Genomic DNA, 22372 nt, shown 5'->3' on the forward strand with positions numbered 1-22372 from the left:
TGTGTATTGTGTAATGTTTTGTGTGTGTTAGGTAAAAATTTAAACAGCCACGTGTACCCATTGCCCTGATCCTTGTTAAGTAGTTTTTTATTGTTTTGTTTGTAAATTTCTAAACTTTCTGCAACATCAAGTTTCCATGGGTTTGTAATGTGTCGTAAGAGTTTAATATTTGAAGTATTCATAAAATGTCCTTCATTGAAAATATGTTCAGCAACTTTAGATTTAAAATGATGAATGAGTCCCTTGTCTGTGTCTTTGTGTGCTTTTGATACTTCCGTTATGTGTTCTTTGAATCGTGTGTTGAGTGTGCGTTTTGTTTGTCCTATGTATATTTTGTCACAGTGATTACATGTTACTTTGTAAACACCAGATTTTGTTAAGTTGTCCAACGGGTCTTTCGTAGATCCTAAGAGAGTTTGAAGTTGGTTAGCTTTGCTTGTGAAAACTAATTCAAAACCAAACATTCTGAGAATTGGTCGGAGTTTTTTGGTGTCATTGTTGTAGTTCACAGTTATCCGTTTAAGTGTAGGTTCTGTCCGTGTCAGTGTAGTCAAAGAACGTCTGTATTGTTGTTGTGTCTTTTTGTTGATGATCTGTTGTATTGTTTGTTTTGTGTAACCGTTCAACTGTGCTGTTTCGAAAATGTAATTAAGTTCTTTCGTTTTTCCTGTTTCACTAAGTGGAAGTGTCTGCATTCGGTGTATCATGTGATTGAAGGATGCAATTTTGTGTTGATGTGAGTGATTTGATGAATTTGGAATAGTGCGTTGAGTGTGTGTCGGTTTTCTGTAAATTTCGAAGGAAAGTGTTGATTCTTGTTTTACGATGAGTATGTCCAAAAATGGTAGTTGGTTGTTCTGTTCAATTTCACAAGTGAATTCGATGTTTTTGTGTGCATTATTGATATTGTTCAAGATTTCAGGTAAAAGATGTTTCTTAACAATGCTAAACACGTCGTCAACGTATCTCCACCAGACTTCAGGAAGCTGTTTGTTGTTTTCTAAGCGTTTTTCCAAATTTGCCATAAAAATTTCACTTAAAAATGGAGAAAGTGGATTGCCCATGGGGGCACCATTAAGTTGTTTGTAGGTTTCATTTCTGAACGAAAAATAATTTTCTTCCATACAAAGTTTGGTTAATTTGATGTATGTACGAACTTTCTTAATCCAATCTGAATTTGAATCTTCATATTGGTTCAGAAGCCAATCTTCTAGTAGGTTAATGGCCTCTTTAACTGGAATGCTTGGAAATAGTGATTTAACGTCGAATGAAACTAAAATTTCATCGTCGTTAACGGATAAATTCTGTACTAGTTCTGTGAATTGTTCGGAATTCTTGACAGATCTACTGTGAAATTTTTTAGGCATGTTTTGGAATTCTTGTACTAAATATTTGGCAATTTTGTGTGTAGGTGAACCAATGGCTGAAACAATCTCACGCATTTCATTTCCAGGTTTATGAACTTTGGGAAGTCCTTTTATTCTTGGCAATGAAGGGTTAGATTCTTTCAGGCTTTTAATGACGCTTCCTAAAACTAGTGTAGACTCTTTGAGAGTTTTGTCAACACGTCTTACTAATCCTGGAAGAGGATCAGTACGTTGTTTTCGGTAAGGTCCATTTTGAATCTTGTTATTCATTATTTCATCATAGTCCTCTTTGTTCATGATTACTGTTTTGTTTCCTTTGTCAGCTTTCAGATAGAAAACTGGTTTCTGGTTAAGTTCTTTGATTATTCGTTGTTCTTTCAGGTGTTCTTTGTTCAATTTGTTTTGTTGTGTGTTTTGAATAGTGTTAGCTGTTTGTGTTCTGATTTCTTGAATCTGTGGTGTCTGTAAATTGTTCGTGTTGATAGCTGTTTCAATGTCGATTATGGTTTGTGTTGAATCTGGTTTAGAGTGTACTGCGTAGTTAAGACCTTTGTTGAGAAGGGTCAACTGTTCTTCCGTAAACTGTTCGGAAGAGCGATTGACCACTAACCCAGTTAGTTCTTGTGTTGTGTTTTGTGGTTGTGTAGAAGAACATGTAAACTTCGGATTTTGCATCTTTAATGCTTTAAGTTTTTTATCTAGTAATTTCCTTTTTCTTTCTGATTCACAAAATTCTGCAACTTTTACTTTTGTTAGAAAATTAGGGAAAGATTCAGGATAATCTTTCGCTAACTTTAAATGGAGAGAATAACATTCCAAAGTTTTCATGTTGATCTTGCTGTGTAGTTTTTTGATGCTTTCTTTGATGAGTGTTTGTTCAAGTGTCTTTACTATGTTGGGGTTTGTGGCTGTTTTAACTTTTACCTTGTGACTTACGGGAGTAAGCCTGTACTCTATACACTTCTTGAGAAACGCGATATCCTTGTGTAATCCTGCGATGGTCTTCTTCAACTCGATGAACTTATTCGGCTCTGACTTTGGCTTGGTTGCCATCTTCACTTTACTATTACTTTAGAGCTTTTAGTAGAACTTGTTACTTCAGACTCTAGTTTAATTTAAAAACACTTCACTAATACTTTACTTTTGCAAAAGAAAATAAAAAATGAATAACTCTTTTAAAGAAAAACTAGAAAGGACGAGCAAATTCCTTTTAATTCTACTACTGTGCTTATCTTCGGACAGATAGGCCTATTTCGTCTGTGACTTACAGACTTCTTCAGTGTCAAGTGCTCGACTGAAGAAAACCTCGCATTCGTTGTGGTATTTATACTAGGAGTGTATGTGTAGGTACGTGTGTGGGTAAAAGTGTAGGTATAAAAATGTAGGTACAAAATTGTAGGTACATATTTGTAAAAAAGGGGGGTGTATCTGCCTGTTAGAAAACAGGGTGTCAATAAGATACCTAAAGCTAGGAAAAATTCCTACCGATTTGGTAGGTAGTCAATTGGTGTTTGTTGTGTTATTTTTTCCTGCCGATTTGGTAGGTAGTCAATTTGTGTTTTGTGTATTGTGTAATGTTTTGTGTGTGTTAGGTAAAAATTTAAACAGCCACGTGTACCCATTGCCCTGATCCTTGTTAAGTAGTTTTTTATTGTTTTGTTTGTAAATTTCTAAACTTTCTGCAACATCAAGTTTCCATGGGTTTGTAATGTGTCGTAAGAGTTTAATATTTGAAGTATTCAAAAAATGTCCTTCATTGAAAATATGTTCAGCAACTTTAGATTTGAAATGATGAATGAGTCCCTTGTCTGTGTCTTTGTGTGCTTTTGATACTTCCGTTATGTGTTCTTTGAATCGTGTGTTGAGTGTGCGTTTTGTTTGTCCTATGTATATTTTGTCACAGTGATTACATGTTACTTTGTAAACACCAGATTTTGTTAAGTTGTCCAACGGGTCTTTCGTAGATCCTAAGAGAGTTTGAAGTTGGTTAGCTTTGCTTGTGAAAACTAATTCAAAACCAAACTTTCTGAGAATTGGTCGGAGTTTTTTGGTGTCATTGTTGTAGTTCACAGTTATCCGTTTAAGTGTAGGTTCTGTCCGTGTCAGTGTAGTCAAAGAACGTCTGTATTGTTGTTGTGTCTTTTTGTTGATGATCTGTTGTATTGTTTGTTTTGTGTAACCGTTCAACTGTGCTGTTTCGAAAATGTAATTAGGTTCTTTCGTTTTTCCTGTTTCACTAAGTGAAAGTGTCTGCATTCGGTGTATCATGTGATTGAATGATGCAATTTTGTGTTGATGTGAGTGATTTGATGAATTTGGAATAGTGCGTTGAGTGTGTGTCGGTTTTCTGTAAATTTCGAAGGAAAGTGTTGATTCTTGTTTTACGATGAGTATGTCCAAAAATGGTAGTTGGTTGTTCTGTTCAATTTCACAAGTGAATTCGATGTTTTTGTGTGCATTATTGATATTGTTCAAGATTTCAGGTAAAAGATGTTTCTTAACAATGCTGAACACGTCGTCAACGTATCTCCACCAGACTTCAGGAAGCTGTTTGTTGTTTTCTAAGCGTTTTTCCAAATTTGTCATAAAAATTTCACTTAAAAATGGAGAAAGTGGATTGCCCATGGGGGCACCATTAAGTTGTTTGTAGGTTTCATTTCTGAACGAAAAATAATTTTCTTCCATACAAAGTTTGGTTAATTTGATGTATGTACGAACTTTCTTAATCCAATCTGAATCTGAATCTTCATATTGGTTCAGAAGCCAATCTTCTAGTAGGTTAATGGCCTCTTTAACTGGAATGCTTGGAAATAGTGATTTAACGTCGAATGAAACTAAAATTTCATCGTCGTTAACGGATAAATTCTGTACTAGTTCTGTGAATTGTTCGGAATTCTTGACAGATCTACTGTGAAATTTTTTAGGCATGTTTTGGAATTCTTGTACTGGCTGAAACAATCTCACGCATTTCATTTCCAGGTTTATGAACTTTGGGAAGTCCTTTTATTCTTGGCAATGAAGGGTTAGATTCTTTCAGGCTTTTACTGACGCTTCCTAAAACTGGTGTAGACTCTTTGAGAGTTTTGTCAACACGTCTTACTAATCCTGGAAGAGGATCAGTACGTTGTTTTCGGTAAGGTCCATTTTGAATCTTGTTATTCATTATTTCATCATAGTCCTCTTTGTTCATGATTACTGTTTTGTTTCCTTTGTCAGCTTTCAGATAGAAAACTGGTTTCTGGTTAAGTTCTTTGATTATTCGTTGTTCTTTCAGGTGTTCTTTGTTCAATTTGTTTTGTTGTGTGTTTTGAATAGTGTTAGCTGTTTGTGTTCTGATTTCTTGAATCTGTGGTGTCTGTAAATTGTTCGTGTTGATAGCTGTTTCAATGTCGATTATGGTTTGTGTTGAATCTGGTTTAGAGTGTACTGCGTAGTTAAGACCTTTGTTGAGAAGGGTCAACTGTTCTTCCGTAAACTGTTCGGAAGAGCGATTGACCACTAACCCAGTTAGTTCTTGTGTTGTGTTTTGTGGTTGTGTAGAAGAACATGTAAACTTCGGATTTTGCATCTTTAATGCTTTAAGTTTTTTATCTAGTAATTTCCTTTTTCTTTCTGATTCACAAAATTCTGCAACTTTTACTTTTGTTAGAAAATTAGGGAAAGATTCAGGATAATCTTTCGCTAACTTTAAATGGAGAGAATAACATTCCAAAGTTTTCATGTTGATCTTGCTGTGTAGTTTTTTGATGCTTTCTTTGATGAGTGTTTGTTCAAGTGTCTTTACTATGTTGGGGTTTGTGGCTGTTTTAACCTTTACCTTGTGACTTACGGGAGTAAGCCTGTACTTTATACACTTCTTGAGAAACGCGATATCCTTGTGTAATCCTGCGATGGTCTTCTTCAACTCGATGAACTTATTCGGCTCTGACTTTGGCTTGGTTGCCATCTTCACTTTACTATTACTTTAGAGCTTTTAGTAGAACTTGTTACTTCAGACTCTAGTTTAATTTAAAAACACTTCACTTTTGCAAAAGAAAATAAAAAATGAATAACTCTTTTAAAGAAAACTAGAAAGGACGAGCAAATTCCTTTTAATTCTACTACTGTGCTTATCTTCGGACAGATTGGTTCAGAAGCCAATCTTCTAGTAGGTTAATGGCCTCTTTAACTGGAATGCTTGGAAATAGTGATTTAACGTCGAATGAAACTAAAATTCATCATTTCAAATCTAAAGTTGCTGAACATATTTTCAATGAAGGACATTTTTTGAATACTTCAAATATTAAACTCTTACGACACATTACAAACCCATGGAAACTTGATGTTGCAGAAAGTTTAGAAATTTACAAACAAAACAATAAAAAACTACTTAACAAGGATCAGGGCAATGGGTACACGTGGCTGTTTAAATTTTTACCTAACACACACAAAACATTACACAATACACAAAACACAAATTGACTACCTACCAAATCGGCAGGAAAAAATAATACAACAAACACCAATTGACTACCTACCAAATCGGTAGGAATTTTCCTAGCTTTAGGTATCTTATTGACACCCTGTTTTCTAACAGGTAGATCACCCCCTTTTTTTTTACAAATCTGTACCTACAATTTTGTACCTACATTTTTATACCTACACTTTTACCCACACGCGTACCTACACATACACTCCTAGTATAAATACCACAACGAATGCGAGGTTTTCTTCAGTCGAGCACTTGACACTGAAGAAGTCTGTAAGTCACAGACGAAATAGGCCTACATAGTTGATGAAATTTTGCAAGAAAGTGTCTCTATAAAGAAGAAGAAAAGACGCGGACACCGTCTTCAGCCAGAGGCTGTACAGACTGAATTAAACTAAACACTGGACAAGGGACACACGAAGCATGCACCAGTGGATACGGAGGAGAAACTATTCTCACGAAAAGTTTCATCGCCCGGAGCGGGAATCGAACCCTCACCCCATAGCATGGTGCGATTAGAAGCTTGGTGACCCTAACCACACGACTACGAGGCTCCACCAAGTATAAGTAATAACTGCTTACGAAATTTCATAATTATCCTTACAGAACTTTGAATTGTAGCGGAAAAGAACCACCTGTTATGCAAATGAAAATTGGTCATGATTGTACAAAATCTTAAAAACCACGTCTGTTTGTTTCTCATCCTCAGTTAAAAGTAATGCATCGATTTTTATGAAATTTTGCACAAATAACAAACATACATTGAAGAGTTCTCAGTTAAGTTTTGGCCAATTTTTATCGATTCAGTACAGAGTTATTGCCGTTCTTCTGTGTCCCGATTATTGCGGATACAGGCTTTATGCTTTTCCTTTCTATTTCTGCACAAACACAAAATAAAAATTGTAACAAGAGTCCATTTGCAATTTGCGTAACACTGAAATTTGCTATTTTAAACACCTGCCAACCCCTTTGTAACATTTTTTGTAGGAGTTTTCGTATGAGCTGTAACATGAAGAACACTCTCCAACGCTATGACATTTGTGAATGGACCTCTAAATCAAGATCAACAATTGAAATCAAGATCAACAATTGACACATTTTTTCTTACTAATTAACTGAGCAACAACAATTAATCAAACTATGAATTCAGACGGTTAGATACTTAGAGCAGTTATTGATGCAAAGCCTCGTTACGGCAACATTATTTCCCAATGATAGAAACACTGCGTTTGGTCTTTTGACCAAACACGACGGATATGTACAAATGTTGTGAGGGAAGAGGTCGTTGGCAAAAAAAGCGGAGATGGACAACAATGAAATTGGTGGATTTTCGAAGCATAATGACATAACACTCAATTTATTTTCACTCTACCAGAAGTAGTGGGGCTTTATATTTTCATATTTTCTGCTTTTTATTAAATTTTCTGATCGTGCTTTTGTTCCTTAAACTCAATCCAGCTGATTGATATTGAAGTATGCATTTTCTTTTATTATTTCTTCGCTTTCCATTCTTCTCAGCAGTAAGTAAGTAAATCGTATCTTAGGGAATATTCATTTAAGACAAATAAAAACTATTCAAACTCTGTTTTTGGTCGAATCCGAGCCCTCGCAAAGCGTGTCGCGGTACAATTTTTTTATGTTTAAATTTTCTGGTTTAGGTTATATTTGTTTTTGTTAAATGTACTTTACGTAACGTGCATTCCAACGTTAGATTCCTCATTTTGTCAAAATTTCCGTTCAAATGAAACGCGCTTAGGAAAGTTGTGTGGTGAATCTGCCTCTTCCTACCGGTGAAATTTTAGCAAAACATAAAACCACACTAACATCTTGGGCAGTTACATCCGTAAAAGTAAGAAACTATTTTATGTATTTTTCTGATTTTTTTGCTGTACCGCAAGCACTTTTCAACCATTCGGCGGACCGGAGTGTTTTCGAAATGGCTCTTTTCCACAAATAAATTCCTTTACGTAAACACAACACAAAACGTGTATGAACATGTGAAAAAAATAAACTTCGTTGCGTGTGGATTATTGAGATTATTCGTGTTAAAGGGCGTGACCCAGCGACGATGTCAGGCCTATTAGCCTTCCGGATGTAGGTTCGTGTCTTTGGAACAAACATCCGGCGCAGGTTGGTGACATCGGGGCTGCCCGTTTTTTTTGGAAAAGAAACGTCGCATTCCTGTAGATGAATGTCGACTACTATGTGTGTGCTACCAATTGAGCAAAATGTTTTTAATGCTATGTGTCTTATTCTGTGGCTGGTTGTGTATCCCTAGAATTCAAATTTATGGATTTTGAATTTTATAAATACAGCAACCTACAGAATGAGAGGAGATTCCATGACTTTTTTGTTTATATTGTTCTGTTAGAGCAGCGTGTTTTAGGTCTATCGAATGTGTGTTGTTACATTATTAACTAATCAAAACAAAAATTGGCAGTTAATTGATGTAATCCGTTAATCTTTTCAGAACACTATTACGGCTGTTCTATGGATGACAAATTTAGTATGCCATCATTAAGCTTCACCCTCAAAAAGCACCATTCGATTCTTAAACGTTAAAATATTGCCTTGCTAAATGCGTCAATGGACAAACACGCTTGTCGATGTTTCTGATGACTCCTAGAAAACAAGTGATTGTATTTTTAAAAAGAGCATAATCCAGATTCAACGAAGTTTTAACTTGCAACTGTTTCATATTCTATATATTTTAGGTTTCATGCCGATTTCCTCGATTCACGTTTGCAACATGGCAATTGTAGAATCTAAAGCGTACCTTCTCCATGTTTCATCTCACGTCCTTGTAGAATTCTCCATTCAATCCAAAAATATATATCGCTATGAAACAATTGAACTGATTTTTTTCACGTCATACAACGAATTTTGCAGCAGGCAGCACTTCCAAGAGATGTTACGCTGGAAGCGCACTTGATCGGGGTTCCTACTGTGGCCAACCAAATGGTCTAGCTTTGTCGAAGCATCACGGATCCGTTTTTTTATCTAACCGCTTCAAGCAGCATGTTTCTACTTTTTTTGTTATTTTTTATGACTTTTTTGTTTTTGTAGTTGTGTATTTTCTGTAAACACTATGTCACTTTTATTTTTGTATACATACCACTATTTGTTGTTTTACCAAATTGTTCAGTGTGTATGTGTGTAAGTAAGCGTACAAACTAATTGTAGAGACATTGTTGCGATGGTTACATAATTTTCTTGCGATGGTTTTTGTGTTTTAAGTAAGACTTGGGCTAACCAACTAACAAAGGCGGCAACAGCGAAGAAATTCTTTTACAATTTTTAAACTCTATTGATCACGATTTCCTAAACTTTTTGTTCTTTCCTACACGATTCGAATGTTTAAGACTGGTAATTTTGATTCACCTTGAAGTAGTATTATGAATGTGTAAATTGGAAGGATACTTTTCATTAGTGTACGAAAAATTGGTACAGGGATCACATTGTCAGCAAGGACAAAACATAAACTTTGAAAATACAAAAAAAAAAACTATTTTCCGCCCAAAATATGACACAATCCGACTATTGACTCTGGAAAGGGCTGCTGTATCTAACTATACTCAGCTGTCACGGGAACTTATACGAGACACCTACACGCGTAAAAAAAACTGATGAAAATTCAGATTAAAATAAACCCTATTCATGCTCGAATATTACTCTTAAACGTCTAGCTTGGCTTTCTTTAAAACTACTGGTGTAGCCTCGTCGCTACTGCGTACAGTGGTAATGGCAGCTAACGAATCGCCCCCGCTACCACCGCAAGCAACGGCTCCAGCTGCTGCCAATCAATTCATCACCAGCTCCTTGGGCTCCTCCCATGGGAAGCCTTCGCGTCCGAAGTGTCCGTATGTGCTGGTACGCTGGTAGAATGGTGTCCTCAGTTTAAGATCCCTGAAAAGTTTGCAATATGAAAGATAATGTGTTGTATTATCTTGAAAATTTGTGTAATTTTTCTAGAGGCTTTTTTTTCTCGGTATGTTGATTTTTACTTTAGCGAACCAGATGATATGCTAACTATACTTACTTGACAATTTTTCCCGGACGCAAGTCGAAGTTCTTCGAAACGATGTTCAGCAGCTCCTTCTGGCTATACTTAGAGGTTCCATAATCGAATACTGTGATCGAGAGCGGCTCAGCAAGACCGATGGCATATGCAACCTGCACCAAACAGCGCCGGCAGATGCCGGCCTTCACCAGAGACTTGGCCACCCAACGTGCAGCGTATGCAGCAGAGCGATCGACCTTTGTGAAGTCCTTGCCCGAGAAGGCACCACCTCCGTGGGCACCCCAACCTCCATAGGTGTCAACGATGATCTTACGACCGGTTAGGCCAGCGTCACCCTAAAGATATTGCAATCAATTGTATTAAGACTAATTCGAAACATTCCGCATTTTAAACAAACCTGGGGTCCTCCGATGATGAACAAACCGCACGGGTTGATGTGCACGATGGTGTTCGAGTCAAAGTACTTGGCTGGAATAACATCCTTGATGACCTTGTCCATGATGTTCTTGCGGAGCTCTTCCAGACCGATCTTGTCTGAGTGCTGCAGCGACACCACGATAGTGTGTACTCGCTGGGGAATGCATGCACCCGACTCGAACACGTACTCTGCGGTGACCTGGGTTTTTGAATCCGGACGAGCCCACCAGAACTCACCGCTACGGCGCAGCTCGGCGATACGTTCGTTCAACCGATGAGCCAACACTACGGTCAACGGCATGCATTCTTCCGTTTCGTCAGTGGCATAACCGAACATCAAGCCCTGAGTTGATTCGGAAAAAGGCGTAATAATCGGAACGGGTCAACAAAATGTGGCCATATTATGGAGTTGCGCAAAAACATGCATAAAAGCAAGCTTTATAGTGATCAATGTTATGAGTTATAGAGGATAAATATGATTAGTAAACTGTTGGCGAACAATCTGTTGTCCAATATTCCAAAAAGAACAGATTTGTGAATACAATATGTACGCAAAATTGGTGTTACTACGCAGCATTATTGTTCATTGAAACTTAGCTAAGTTAGTATAAATTGCTAGCCTCTTGATTTTTGCGTGCGTCATTCTTCTCGAAAGAGATAATCTCAATTACGTTGTAACCAAAGCGCTTATGACAAACGGTCACTGCCCATAAACAAACTCCCCAGTCAGTAGCCAAGGGGTCATCGAATAAACAGCGGTCAACCATTACCAAATAACAGTAGTATTCAACAGATTGTTCGCCAAACGATGATGATGTCGTATTCGCTGTGTTCATCGCAGTTCGCGATGTGATCACCGACGACGACTACGAAAGATGATACGAAATACTGTTTGTTTATTTAGTCTGTGATTGTGCGAGCCTGATATGAATTATACACAATTGGTGCCGTGATCATGGAACGTGAATGGGTGCCTCTCGGGCCGATTAGTCCAAATGTTTATACTTTGTCCGAAACATGCGATAATTTTTAAACCTCTACAACCCAATCATGCCACGCGTCGTCGGAATAACCAATCGCCAGGCATATTTTTTTTCCTATGAGATTAGCGACGTGATCGTCAGAGTGATCGTGCGTTATTGAATTTGGAAAAAAGAAGTCTACCCGAGATAACCCCGTGTAGAGCTTGACGACGCCAGATTGGAGCACGTCGTCCGACAAACAACGATAAGCTGTTCTATTGGGGGTCTTCCGGCGAGTTATGAATGCTAGGAAGATGATAATGACGGTAAATGGTCCTAACCTGGTCTCCGGCGCCGACTTCCTCCTCAGCACGGTTCACATGCACTCCAGCGGCAATGTTGGGTGATTGTTGATCCAGCGCAAGCAATACGTTACAGGTTTTGTAATCGAATCCTATATGTGGTAATATGTATGATTGTGTTGTTACGCCATTCATTTCCCAGGTTGCATGCGATGGAGAATTCAAAAATACGTGCAAATACAGAGACGATGAGTAAAATTTCTATTGGCCTATCAGACGCAGGGACCGTAGTCGAAAAAATGGGCATGGAGACATGGTTTGTAACATATTACTGTGTGCTTTTGAAGGATTGAAATTTCAATTAATAACGATCTAGATATCCGTAATCTAGTCTGAGAATAATCAACAATTCAACGCACTCAATAAGAAGTCCTGTCCTGTCTACATTTTTTCGAATACTTCTAATTTATTACGGAACACCTCTAAACAAGAGTATTTTCTCGCAGTTCTACGGTTTCGAACACGGCTATAAATGCTGATCATTGCACCCGACTGCAGTACGCGTGCCGTGGACATAAACAAAATCAAAAGAGGATCACAGAAGCATTCAACAAAATTTTAACCGCTTAGAAACACCAACCAGCAAAACGTCGCCACTGCGCCAACGTTGACCGGCCTGCCGCTCCTCATCTCATGTGTCTTGCAAAGGGCGACTAAACATCAACGCCACGGAACAGCAACTCATCGAAAAACGAGAATGATGTTTATGCAGACGGTCGTAGACATGGAATAGCCCTGGATTGGACGACGAAACTGGTTGAATTAGGTTGTTCAATGAAACCGATCGACCCGGTGTCTGCTTGGAAACAGTGCCGTTAAGAATTCCAGAGAATCAGCAACACGTGCTTTTTGAAACAAGAGACCGTAGGCATGTGGAGGAGATTGATCGCCGTTTGCGGGGCATAGCTTCATAAGGGAATGTTTTTGGTTGAGATTTTAATAGTTCTGGCTTCCACGGAACCCCATGCGTTATGTATTGATCAGCGGTCTGTAGACTTAAATTCGATTTGAAGACAGTAGTGTTTTAGCAGAATTGTTCTCTGATGCTGAATCAGGCTTATTCTGCCCGGCGTGTGAGGTGAGAAGGTCGGTTTCGTATCACGTGACGTGAGACAACTAATGCAAATCCAATGGGATCGAGTCGACTTTTGTCACCTCATTTGACTCATCTCATCTCACGCGCCACGCAGAATAAGCCTGATTAACAAGATAAAAGACGCATTATAAAAACTGTTCAACTTTCATTTTTCAAAGTCGAATATTTCTAAGCTCATTAGGGGCTGTCCATCTACTACATAAGGCGATTTTTATGATTTTTCGCTGTGTATGATTTTTGATTTATAAGGAGCTTTGGTGTTCTGGGTTCAGTCTGTAATCTTGTAATTTTCTGACGTTTCCTACGATATATAGTACATCATCTGCGTGAAGATACTTGATGTTCTTGTCGGATTTTTAAATTTTGTAACTATGGTTTATTGCTATTAGAAAGAATAGAATGACCGATATGACGTGCTCTTCCCAGGCCTGAAGGCAAATGAATCGCGATTTGCCTTCATTTTTTTCTTCTCGTTCGGTTATTAGTCTTGTATTGATCATTCTTTCGAGTATATTTTCTGCGCAGCTTAGCAGCGTTGTGGTGGGTATATAACTCTTGATGTCATGGGGGTTGTCATTTTCCTTCGGGATCTGAACTACCAGCTCCGTCTTCAGTGTGTCTGCAATTTTCCGATTCGTGCATGTCTTGTTATATTTGCCTGGTAGCAGATCAATGGTAAATCTTTGTACGTGTTTCGGCATCTGTTCTGTTTTTGATTTCTTGAAAGCTTTTGAAGTTATATTCAGTAGCTGACTGTTCGTAGAAATGGTGCGCGAGGAAGTTTGCTAGCTTTTTGAGATGTCAGCTTTTAGTTGTCCGGTTATTTACTTCGTGGTATGTGGTACTTAGAAAGTTGTCTCAGCTTTTTTGTTGTGCTTGTATTACTCTTACATTCAAAAAAGTGCAGAAGTCCCGACAGAAACTGATCTCCGAAGCTACATCATGACTAACATGAACTTAGCGGTTTGCTTGGAATTTTGATCTAGTTGAAGCATCCAACTCATTTGTATCCGTTTTTCAACATGAAAACGTTTTATAAAAGAGCTCTAAACATATCGTTTGAAATGAGCTTGTATTCGAATTCTTCGCAAAGTGGAAATCCGGCTTTGAGCTCTTTCTGCATCTTGATAGATTTGAAAGAGTTCCCTGTGGGTGTAGTTAAGTTCCAAATCTGCTGCTTTCTAGAAGTTTGACACATTTCTGAAATCAACGCCTTTTCAGTTGAAGCCAATTCGTTTCTTTCATCTTGTTTTTAAGTGATCCTGCAAACAAATTGGAATGTTTACTAGTATCGTAGAGAAATTCATCAAATATTCCATTATGCACAAATAAGGCAGCTGAAAACGATTCGTAATTGAAATCGAAAAACATATTCATCAACCTGGTAAACGTTAACAGAACTCCATTCAACCGCAATGACGTTTCGAATTACCTTTCCAAGCAAAGCATCAATTAACGGCAAACCTTTCCCACGACGCCAGCAAGTTATGACGTGTGAACTGCAGTTGGGTGTGTGTCATGTTACCACACATAGCGGATTTGTAATTATTAACATCCACACGATCAATACGTGTAACCGACAACGACGATACAGTGGGATTTCCCTTGGGAACCAGAACGACTAAAACAGCTGACGCAATACTCGTGAAATACTGACTGTGCTGAAACCCAAATCAGATTACCAGCTGCCTCAAACAAGAGAGACACAAGATTCAGCCTTCAAGAGTGGCCCTTAGCCTTCCGCTATTGATAACCCTGGAGGAACTTTTGAATGGGTTACGTAAAACGACGAACGACGGCAGAAACGAAGCTCGCTTAGGGAGGAGAACATGCTTTCGAGTGAATTCCTGCTATTAAATTCCCTATCGTCAACTGCTTAGAATGTTGGCCCATGCATCGCTTTTGTTATCCTTATTTTGTATACTACACTATGTTGGTTTTTCAATAGACCACTCCCGATTACTTTAACATAAAAGAGGTGAGCATGTGGTCCACCACTTGAATCTCCAGTATCACTAGAAAAAAGACATGTTTCAAGGAATCATTCAAGCTAATTAAATAATTAATTAATGTTCCAATCGTGAGTGGTCCACATTATAGGTACGCCTAAACAGCCAGTGAATGAAAATGAAGATGATTTTGATAAGGGATTCAAACACGACGAACACAACAAAATTATGACAAGCCAAGGCTGCACCATCCGATGAGACAGACAACCGACCTTAGGAATGATCCCTATCAATGTGCGTTTCCTATCTGTATATATAGCTGTGTCTAGGTACCTGATCACCAGCGCCAACATTATCCTCGTCGCGATCAATGTGCACACCCTGAGCAATGTTCGGCGACTGCTGTTCAATCGCGACCAACAAATTCAATGTACGCCAATCGAAGCCTGGAGGAGGAATGAGGATTGCAGATTAAACCATCGAGCACAAGTCGAAACGCTGATTCATCCCAAAACTCTATTCGAGTCCAGAAGATAAAACACTGCGCCGCAGATGGGTGGAAGATTCAACGAGGAAATCGACGAACAAATCTCGAGGAAACAATAAACTTACCCTTTGAGGAATCATCATAACCGATGTGCTTGACGGTTTCACGAACGATCTTCTGGTAATCGATGACGGCCTTCGAGGTGATCTCTCCGCACAGCAAGATCATTCCAGTCTTTGAGATGGTTTCTGATGAGGAGATTGGAGAAAATATTTTGAAAATAATGCACAACAATGTTGGCTTTAACTTCCTACAAAACTTACCACAGGCAACTTTGGCGTTGGGATCCTGCTGCAAATGTGCATCCAGGATGGCGTCACTGATCTGATCGCACATCTTGTCTGAAAATAGCACAATTAAAAAGCGTATGTTAATGTACAGTTCTTTTAAAAACATGAGTGAGATTTGAGGTGTAGATGATGACGATGTGATCCAGGAAGTAATAGAAAGTTTATCGTCACAAACAAAAACAAAACAAAAATGTTGGAATATGTGCGTTTAAAATTTGCAGCATAGTGAGAATGCAAAAAGCTTCAAGATCTGACGAAATCTGGAAACTATCGGACAGTAATCAAGCATTCCAGTAACCAGGAAACATTCTGACTTTTTCTAGAATCATAGCCTGAATTTGAATTTCAAATTAGTTTCCCGCTTGATAATACTTTCATTTTTCTCTATTTGAAGCGCTCTTAATTCCATGAACACAAAGCAAAGCCAATTGCCGCAGAAAAAGAATCAAAACAAAACCAACTAAAGCGTTTGCATGCAAATTTATTCGCTGTGTTGGTTTCCACATGGTATCCACTAGCAACGCGCGCGCAAAAAAAGTGCAAAGAAGGTGGTATGGCAAAAATCCGATACCGGCCAAACGAGATAACCGGCGCAAAGCAGGATGCTTCTCACTAAACCATCTACGGTGTTCATTCGTTTACCCATCCATAGCCAAACGACGGCATTCGTCATACATTACACGACCACAAAGCGCGAACTAGCGTCATATTCCTCGCGTGGTCATGCAGTTCAACCCCGATTCGATCCCGATGATAAGATGTACCCTTCCGCCGACTACTACCGAACTCCAAGAGAATGTGTTTTTTCCATTTCTTTGCAAACTCTCCCGCATACATAAGATCCGGCATGCATTATAGACACTGTTCTTGCGAACAAAAATCAAGAGTGTTCTAAAATAGAACTCCCAAAATAGCTGGCACAATTCGGAAAACAGCAGCGCGCTCCACACATTTTGCAAACACATAAATATTAATCATAGCAAGCTATGGATGGATCTGGCGAGCTCACCACGTGCTTTCCACGCCGCGTGGTTTAGTGTTCAGCGACTTGCATATTGGTAGGTATGGAGCTCGCGCGGGAAGCTGAAAATCAATATTCCATGCTCTTTGCTCTATTCCCGCGTCGTCCATCCATTTAGCAACGACGGATAGTTTTTTCTACCTTTATTGCTGCACTAGGCAACAACAGCGCTAGTGGAGCTACAGTGTTGCTAAATCAATTTCACGGATTATATTGTCGAAGTAGAACGAATGGAACGTATCCAATTTATTTCAAGTGTAATGCTGTTTCAAATTTTAATTTTCTAGAATCCAATTTGCAGTGAGGACATTTTGCAGTCCAATAACAAGGAGTTTATATTCAGATTTCCAGAGTTTACGGATGTTTACATATTACCTTGAATCCTTATACTATGCCCTATCACGATCCATACTAGGGTATTGCTCGGTTGTTTGGAATACGTTCTATAATAACGGAGTCGAAATGATCAGCTATGTTGAACGACGGTTTTTGAAGTATGCTTTTCGACGTTTGCTCTGGTCCAATCCGCATCGTTGGCCAAATCACAAGAGCCGCTGCCATCTGATCCATTTGGAACCATTGTCGACTCGTACAGATACTGTCAGGGCTTTACTTGTTTCAGATAGTCTGCATGGACACACTGAAGTCCTGCTCTTCTGGGTCAAATAGACAATGTTTGTACTTTTCGCAATTACTGAATACGGCGGCTGCCTTCAAAACTGGAAAGTCAATAATTTGTAGCATAATTTCAACAGATGTTCTTTACTGGTTGACTTTAATGCGTATTTCGCCGGAGATTGTTTTGCTTTGCAAGGCTTACTTAAGTGTTTCGTTTCCATGTTGTTTTTTTGTGTATTGTGTATTTTTAACTCTAGGTTGTATTGTATTGATTGCTTTTTCATAGTTAATATTACTAGTAATACTAGTAATCTTAGATTTAATTAAAATCTTTGGAGTTACGAGGCCTGATGATTAAACAAATAATAATAAATCAATTTCCATCGTTTTGCATTCCATCAACATCGAACCTTCTGGCAGCACTGCTTGTTATTTTGGGATGGCATCGCATCCGCATGGACGACTGCTTGCTGGTCCGTCGAATTCGAACTTACTTCGCGTTTTATTCTTCTAAACAAACGACGGCGCAATAGCGTGAGTGTGGAATCGTTACTAAATGAACTGATAATCCGTATCAGTCCTCAACCACGCCGCGAGCTCTACCTTTTTCATTTTATTGAATCGAACTTCCTAATGGTCGTGTTCCTCTCCGTCTGCTTCAATGCCATTCAAAACATACACTTCCTCGTTTGCTCGGGCGCCTACTGAGAATATCCGCCATTTTTGGGGCCCCATCTGGGAGCAGACAGAACTTCCAAAACAAAAGTATGTTGTTTGTTGACTTGGGATGGGTTCTGATTGGAAATCTGGATTGAATATCTTTCCAATCGGAAAACTACACAAAACAACAGGAATTGTAATTGCATTCTGCCGAGGTGTAATTTTCTGCAGTAATTGCGTAATGTTCGGGGTGCAATCGCGCAGGAAGCACATTTTTCTTCACCCTCCATTCATACTGCGTGCTTTCTGAATTTACGACGAACCGCGAGGAGTGTTCGCGATCGACGAGGGGAAAATAAAGACGAAACATAACCTCCTTGCTCGGCAATGGCGAGCGAGATTAGAACTTGCTCGATGCACAATGGTCACAGAGCCGTGTCTAGCTGGACAAAATTATGAAGTTTAGCTGTATGGTGTCTTCGGGAAAATTCCTTCATATTTTATAAACATTTTTTGTTTCAGCATGTATTGTAAAGTTACGGCGCAACAAATAATTGTCATGATCTCAATATCAACTTTTTATTGTTAATACAGAGTAATGAAATGTTCTACAAAGTTGAAAAGCACTTAATTAAGAATATCTGCCTATTTCAATCCCTTATGATTCAAAAGATTGTGAGAAAAACATTTTGGTGACACCTGAAAAGCGAATTTCCTTTTGCTGTACATTTTTTTCTTGCAAAATTTATGTTCCGAATTTACTTTTAGAGAATTAAACAATTGTATATTTTTAAAAAAGGTAGAGTTCTATATCATAAATCAAATAGTCTAGCATGGATTTCTCATAAAAACAGCACTTGATATATCACAATAATTCTAGTAGATTTTGAATGGTACAAGCATTCAAAAGATCTTATATACTTTTATCAATGGTAAAAATAAACTAAAAAGTGTTCTGTTTGAAGATTTAGCTCCTGTTAATGTCCACTATCGTGTGTGCCTTTTGTTTTAAGTCATTACTGTAACGTTTTGTGAAAAGATAAAGAGGTTTTGTTGAGTAAAAAAATCGGAAGACAATCATTCAAAAAGTTTTTTTTTTCTCTTTAAATTAAATAAATAAAATTTGACAATAATAAAACATGTGTTTTGTTAATAACGTTTGAAAAAAGCATTAGCATTAGCATTGCTAATGCTTTTTTCAAACGTTATTAACAAAACTCATGTTTTACTATTGTCAACTTTTATTTATTTAATTTAAAGAGAAAAAAAACGTTTAATTTAATTCGTTTAATTTGATTTTAATAAAATTTAATTTTTCTCTTTAAAGCACTGTTTGCAGATCAGAAGGAATTTCTCAGCCTATCTTGATCCAAGGGAAATTCCTTGCCTGAATCGCTCAAGAAACCGGTTTTTCTTCGATCGCAGTACGCAGTAGCGAAGAAATGACAGTTCAAATGGCAGTCACCGAAGAAAGTTTCTGCCAGGAATCACGAAAGAAGTTTCCTGAGCGATTCCTTTCGAACTCAAAACTGCGCTTAACGTTTGAAAAAAAATGAAAAAATCACTGAAAAAATAAATTACATATCCAATGGAAAATTTTCATTAGATTGACTATATAAATGTTATAGGATTTTTAAATAAAAATTTCTTCAGAAATATCACATGAAATCAATGCAGTACATGGAAAATATTAGGAAATCATATAGTTGATATGGAAAAATCACATAACTTCACAAAATCTATGTGATATTCTAATATAATTTAATGTAAATGCATATTAACACAATCCATGTGAAAATCAGTTAGAAACAATGTGAAAACTTTTTATGAAAAATTTGAGGGCAATGTTTACAAATCGTATGAAAATTCGATGAGGTTAGGTTTTTGCTGCAAGCCTCTACGAAAACATATTGGATGAAACGCTAACGTGGTGCGTCAATTCTTACATCCTAGGAGGATTAAGAAGTTTTTGTAATTGGCTTCTTAAACGGTGTTGAGATAATTCGATATTCTGAATCTGCATGTCAAACTGAGCCGAAATCCAAATTTTCGTGAATTTTAGTGCCCGGGAACCTATTTGAAAATCAATTTGAAGTTTGTATGGGAGCGATCACCCCTCGTCGCAGTTTGTACTGGGCGGAGCTGTCAAACAGCTGCCCAGCTGTCAAAAGGTGATTTTAAAAAATCTTTTTGAAATTGATTTTAGATTTTAAAAGAAAGTTTTAAAAATCTGGAAAAAATCATAGTGGCTCAGAAAAAGGTGCTCTTTCATATAAAATCAAAAAATCATTACATTTTTCAAGATTTTAAAACCCAATTGCAATTTTAATAGCGTAGATACAAAATCGTGTTGATTACTGTAATGATCGGCATATTCTCGGATCGTTTCCGTAATTTTTTTTCCTTGCAGTTCAAAACACTACGATTTTCTTCGAAACACGTTCAGCCAACTGACGTTTACATTCGAATCCAGATTAAATGCCTATGATTGAACTTTCTCAACAAAGACTTTTTTCACATATTCACATCTCTACTCCTTGATTCATTTGCTTCTGTCATAGTTTCTTGAACAGGACAATACCTATCTGATCTTTTATTTATCCCGTTTTGTTAAGCCACAAAAATTTTTTTGGAGTTTTTTTCAGATATCTGGTTCAAAAAAAACTATATTTCTTAAACCATGAGAGATAGCTACACAGTTATTTTACTTAAGAGTCTTTTACTTTGTTTCTTTACTGAAAACTCAAAAGTTTACATTGTAATTTAGAAAACCATTTACAATATTGAAAAACAAGTTCAAAAACTATGAAGAGCCTTTTTGAACACACCATATAGCCAAAAACAAAATAGTTCAGGCTTAAACATTTTTTTGACCACTTAGATACAGCTCTGCTACCATTGTGCAGAGTCTGGTACGACTGAAAGAAACGCGAAATGCATGGCTACGGCGAACTTCGTCCAAGGATGCCATGAATGAGAGCGACGGATGATATTATCAATGAAAATGGCACCCTCCCTGCTAAATTGCCTATGAATAGACGCCCTTGTCCACGGTCCGATGCGGTTGTACATACCTGGATGTCCCTCGCCAACCGACTCCGAGGTGAACAAAAACGAGCACCCGTCTTCCATTTCGTAGCCATTGTGGCCATTGGTGGCAAAACCATTGGTTGCTTTGGTCTGCGGCATTTTTGAGTCTTTTTTGTCACTTCACTTCCGATTAAAAACTGCAGCAGAATTTCCTCTTTTCGCACACGAGCACTTCCACAGGAGACCGACTTTGGACAGTCGCACTTTTTGCGGCTTGTTTACCCGATTTGGATCGGAGCACCCTAATCACACAGGTAAGGAGGAAAAACACAAATTTTGATTAGAATCGAACTTTTCCGCACCGATTTATCCGACCACTCACTGATTTTAATCAAAGTGTAGGCAGACTTTATCTCCTAATTTTAGTTATTTGAAAAGCACTCGCGGGAGCCTCACTTGGGCCCGTCTTTACTTTGCAAAACTTTGTGGAAAAGAGACTGAACAAAATGAAAATTCTTGACGGCTAGCCAAAGAGAGGACCGAATCCAGTTCGAATAAGTTCGAAAGAGAGAAACGAAGAGAAGAGAGTGTTTCGTCGATTGTTTTTACACTGTAAATTCAATTCTGTTGCAAAAATGTTTATCCTCGCAAACCCTTTCCGGCCCTCACGATCGCAAATAATTTTCCTGGCAATCACCTTAAAATCACTAATGAACAATCTTCAGCGAACGAACTCCTTCCAAACTGAGCGGGGAAAGCTATGTTCAGCTGTTAGGCGATCTACACGAGACGCACGCACTACTACTGGATCGAAGGACGAGATGTTTCCGAAACCGCGGATGATCACGTACTGTCGACGGGTTTCAAATTTGCGAGCAATTTGTATTCGCGAAACATCTTCCGATGGCCATTGACGAAAACAAAAAAAAAACGGTTCGAATCTGTGGAAGAGATAACGGATTACTGTTCTTATATGGGTGCCCTTGCCCTATCATTGAAATGATCAATCACGTTACAGTTATTTTTGTCTTCGTAACGAGCTGATTTTGTTGACCAAACTGTTTGGCTATCACAACCGTTTCATTCAGTTTGGTAGCTCCAGTTTCAGAAAGCACACCCTCGAGCACACCATGACATAACGAAACTGCCGAAAATATCTATACAATTAATGTAACGATTTCATCACGTTTACGTACTCTTCCTTTACAACCCTTTTTTTTATGTATCGATGTTTTAGCGAGGTCTTTAGAATCTCAAGTGATCGGTCGGGTCAACGATTCTGATAGATGAATCGATCTCTCCATCCTATAGAATAAGTGAATAATAATCACGAATTCTTATCACCTTACGGCGACTCGTCGCTACCTCGGTACTTTCTTTTGTATTATGAAACGGCGATCGCGTGCCCGTAAGTGTGCGCGCTCGTCAACGTCGATCGGTGAAGCAAAGCAATAACCGAAAAGCAAAGGAGATAAGCACCAGCCAGTGGTGATCGGTTGATCAGCTTCCAAAAGCGACCGATGATTGAGGCGTTTCGCTTCCTTTTGTTTCCACATAAAATTTA

The 22372-nt window shown here is 38.2% G+C and overlaps 1 protein-coding gene and 1 long non-coding RNA gene across 6 annotated transcripts in view; one reads left to right on the forward strand and one right to left on the reverse strand.

Annotated features, from left to right (window-relative positions):
• LOC134287444 (uncharacterized) overlaps positions 1 to 22372 on the forward strand; it is a 443288-nt gene that overhangs the window by 212768 nt on the left and 208148 nt on the right. The window lies entirely within an intron of this gene.
• Positions 7192 to 21652, reverse strand: LOC109426506 (S-adenosylmethionine synthase). 5 transcript variants are annotated; one of them, XM_019702042.3, is made up of 8 exons: positions 21506 to 21652; positions 20853 to 21110; positions 15453 to 15530; positions 15255 to 15377; positions 11577 to 11689; positions 10254 to 10616; positions 9875 to 10191; positions 7192 to 9741 (listed from the first exon to the last, which is right to left on the reverse strand). In XM_019702042.3, the coding sequence occupies exons 2-8, from the start codon at positions 20965 to 20967 to the stop codon at positions 9636 to 9638; spliced, it is 1215 nt and encodes a 404-aa protein (XP_019557587.1). In that variant the 5' UTR covers positions 20968 to 21110; positions 21506 to 21652; the 3' UTR covers positions 7192 to 9635. The 5 variants fall into 5 exon arrangements, with proteins under 5 accessions (XP_019557587.1, XP_019557594.1, XP_062705251.1 ...); XM_019702049.3 differs by lacking the exons at positions 11577 to 11689; positions 21506 to 21652 and adding exons at positions 14976 to 15088; positions 21191 to 21437; XM_062849267.1 differs by lacking the exon at positions 21506 to 21652 and adding an exon at positions 21191 to 21418.

Source organism: Aedes albopictus, chromosome 2 (genome assembly GCF_035046485.1).
Source record: "Aedes albopictus strain Foshan chromosome 2, AalbF5, whole genome shotgun sequence".
NCBI classification, from domain to species: Eukaryota; Metazoa; Arthropoda; class Insecta; order Diptera; family Culicidae; genus Aedes; species Aedes albopictus.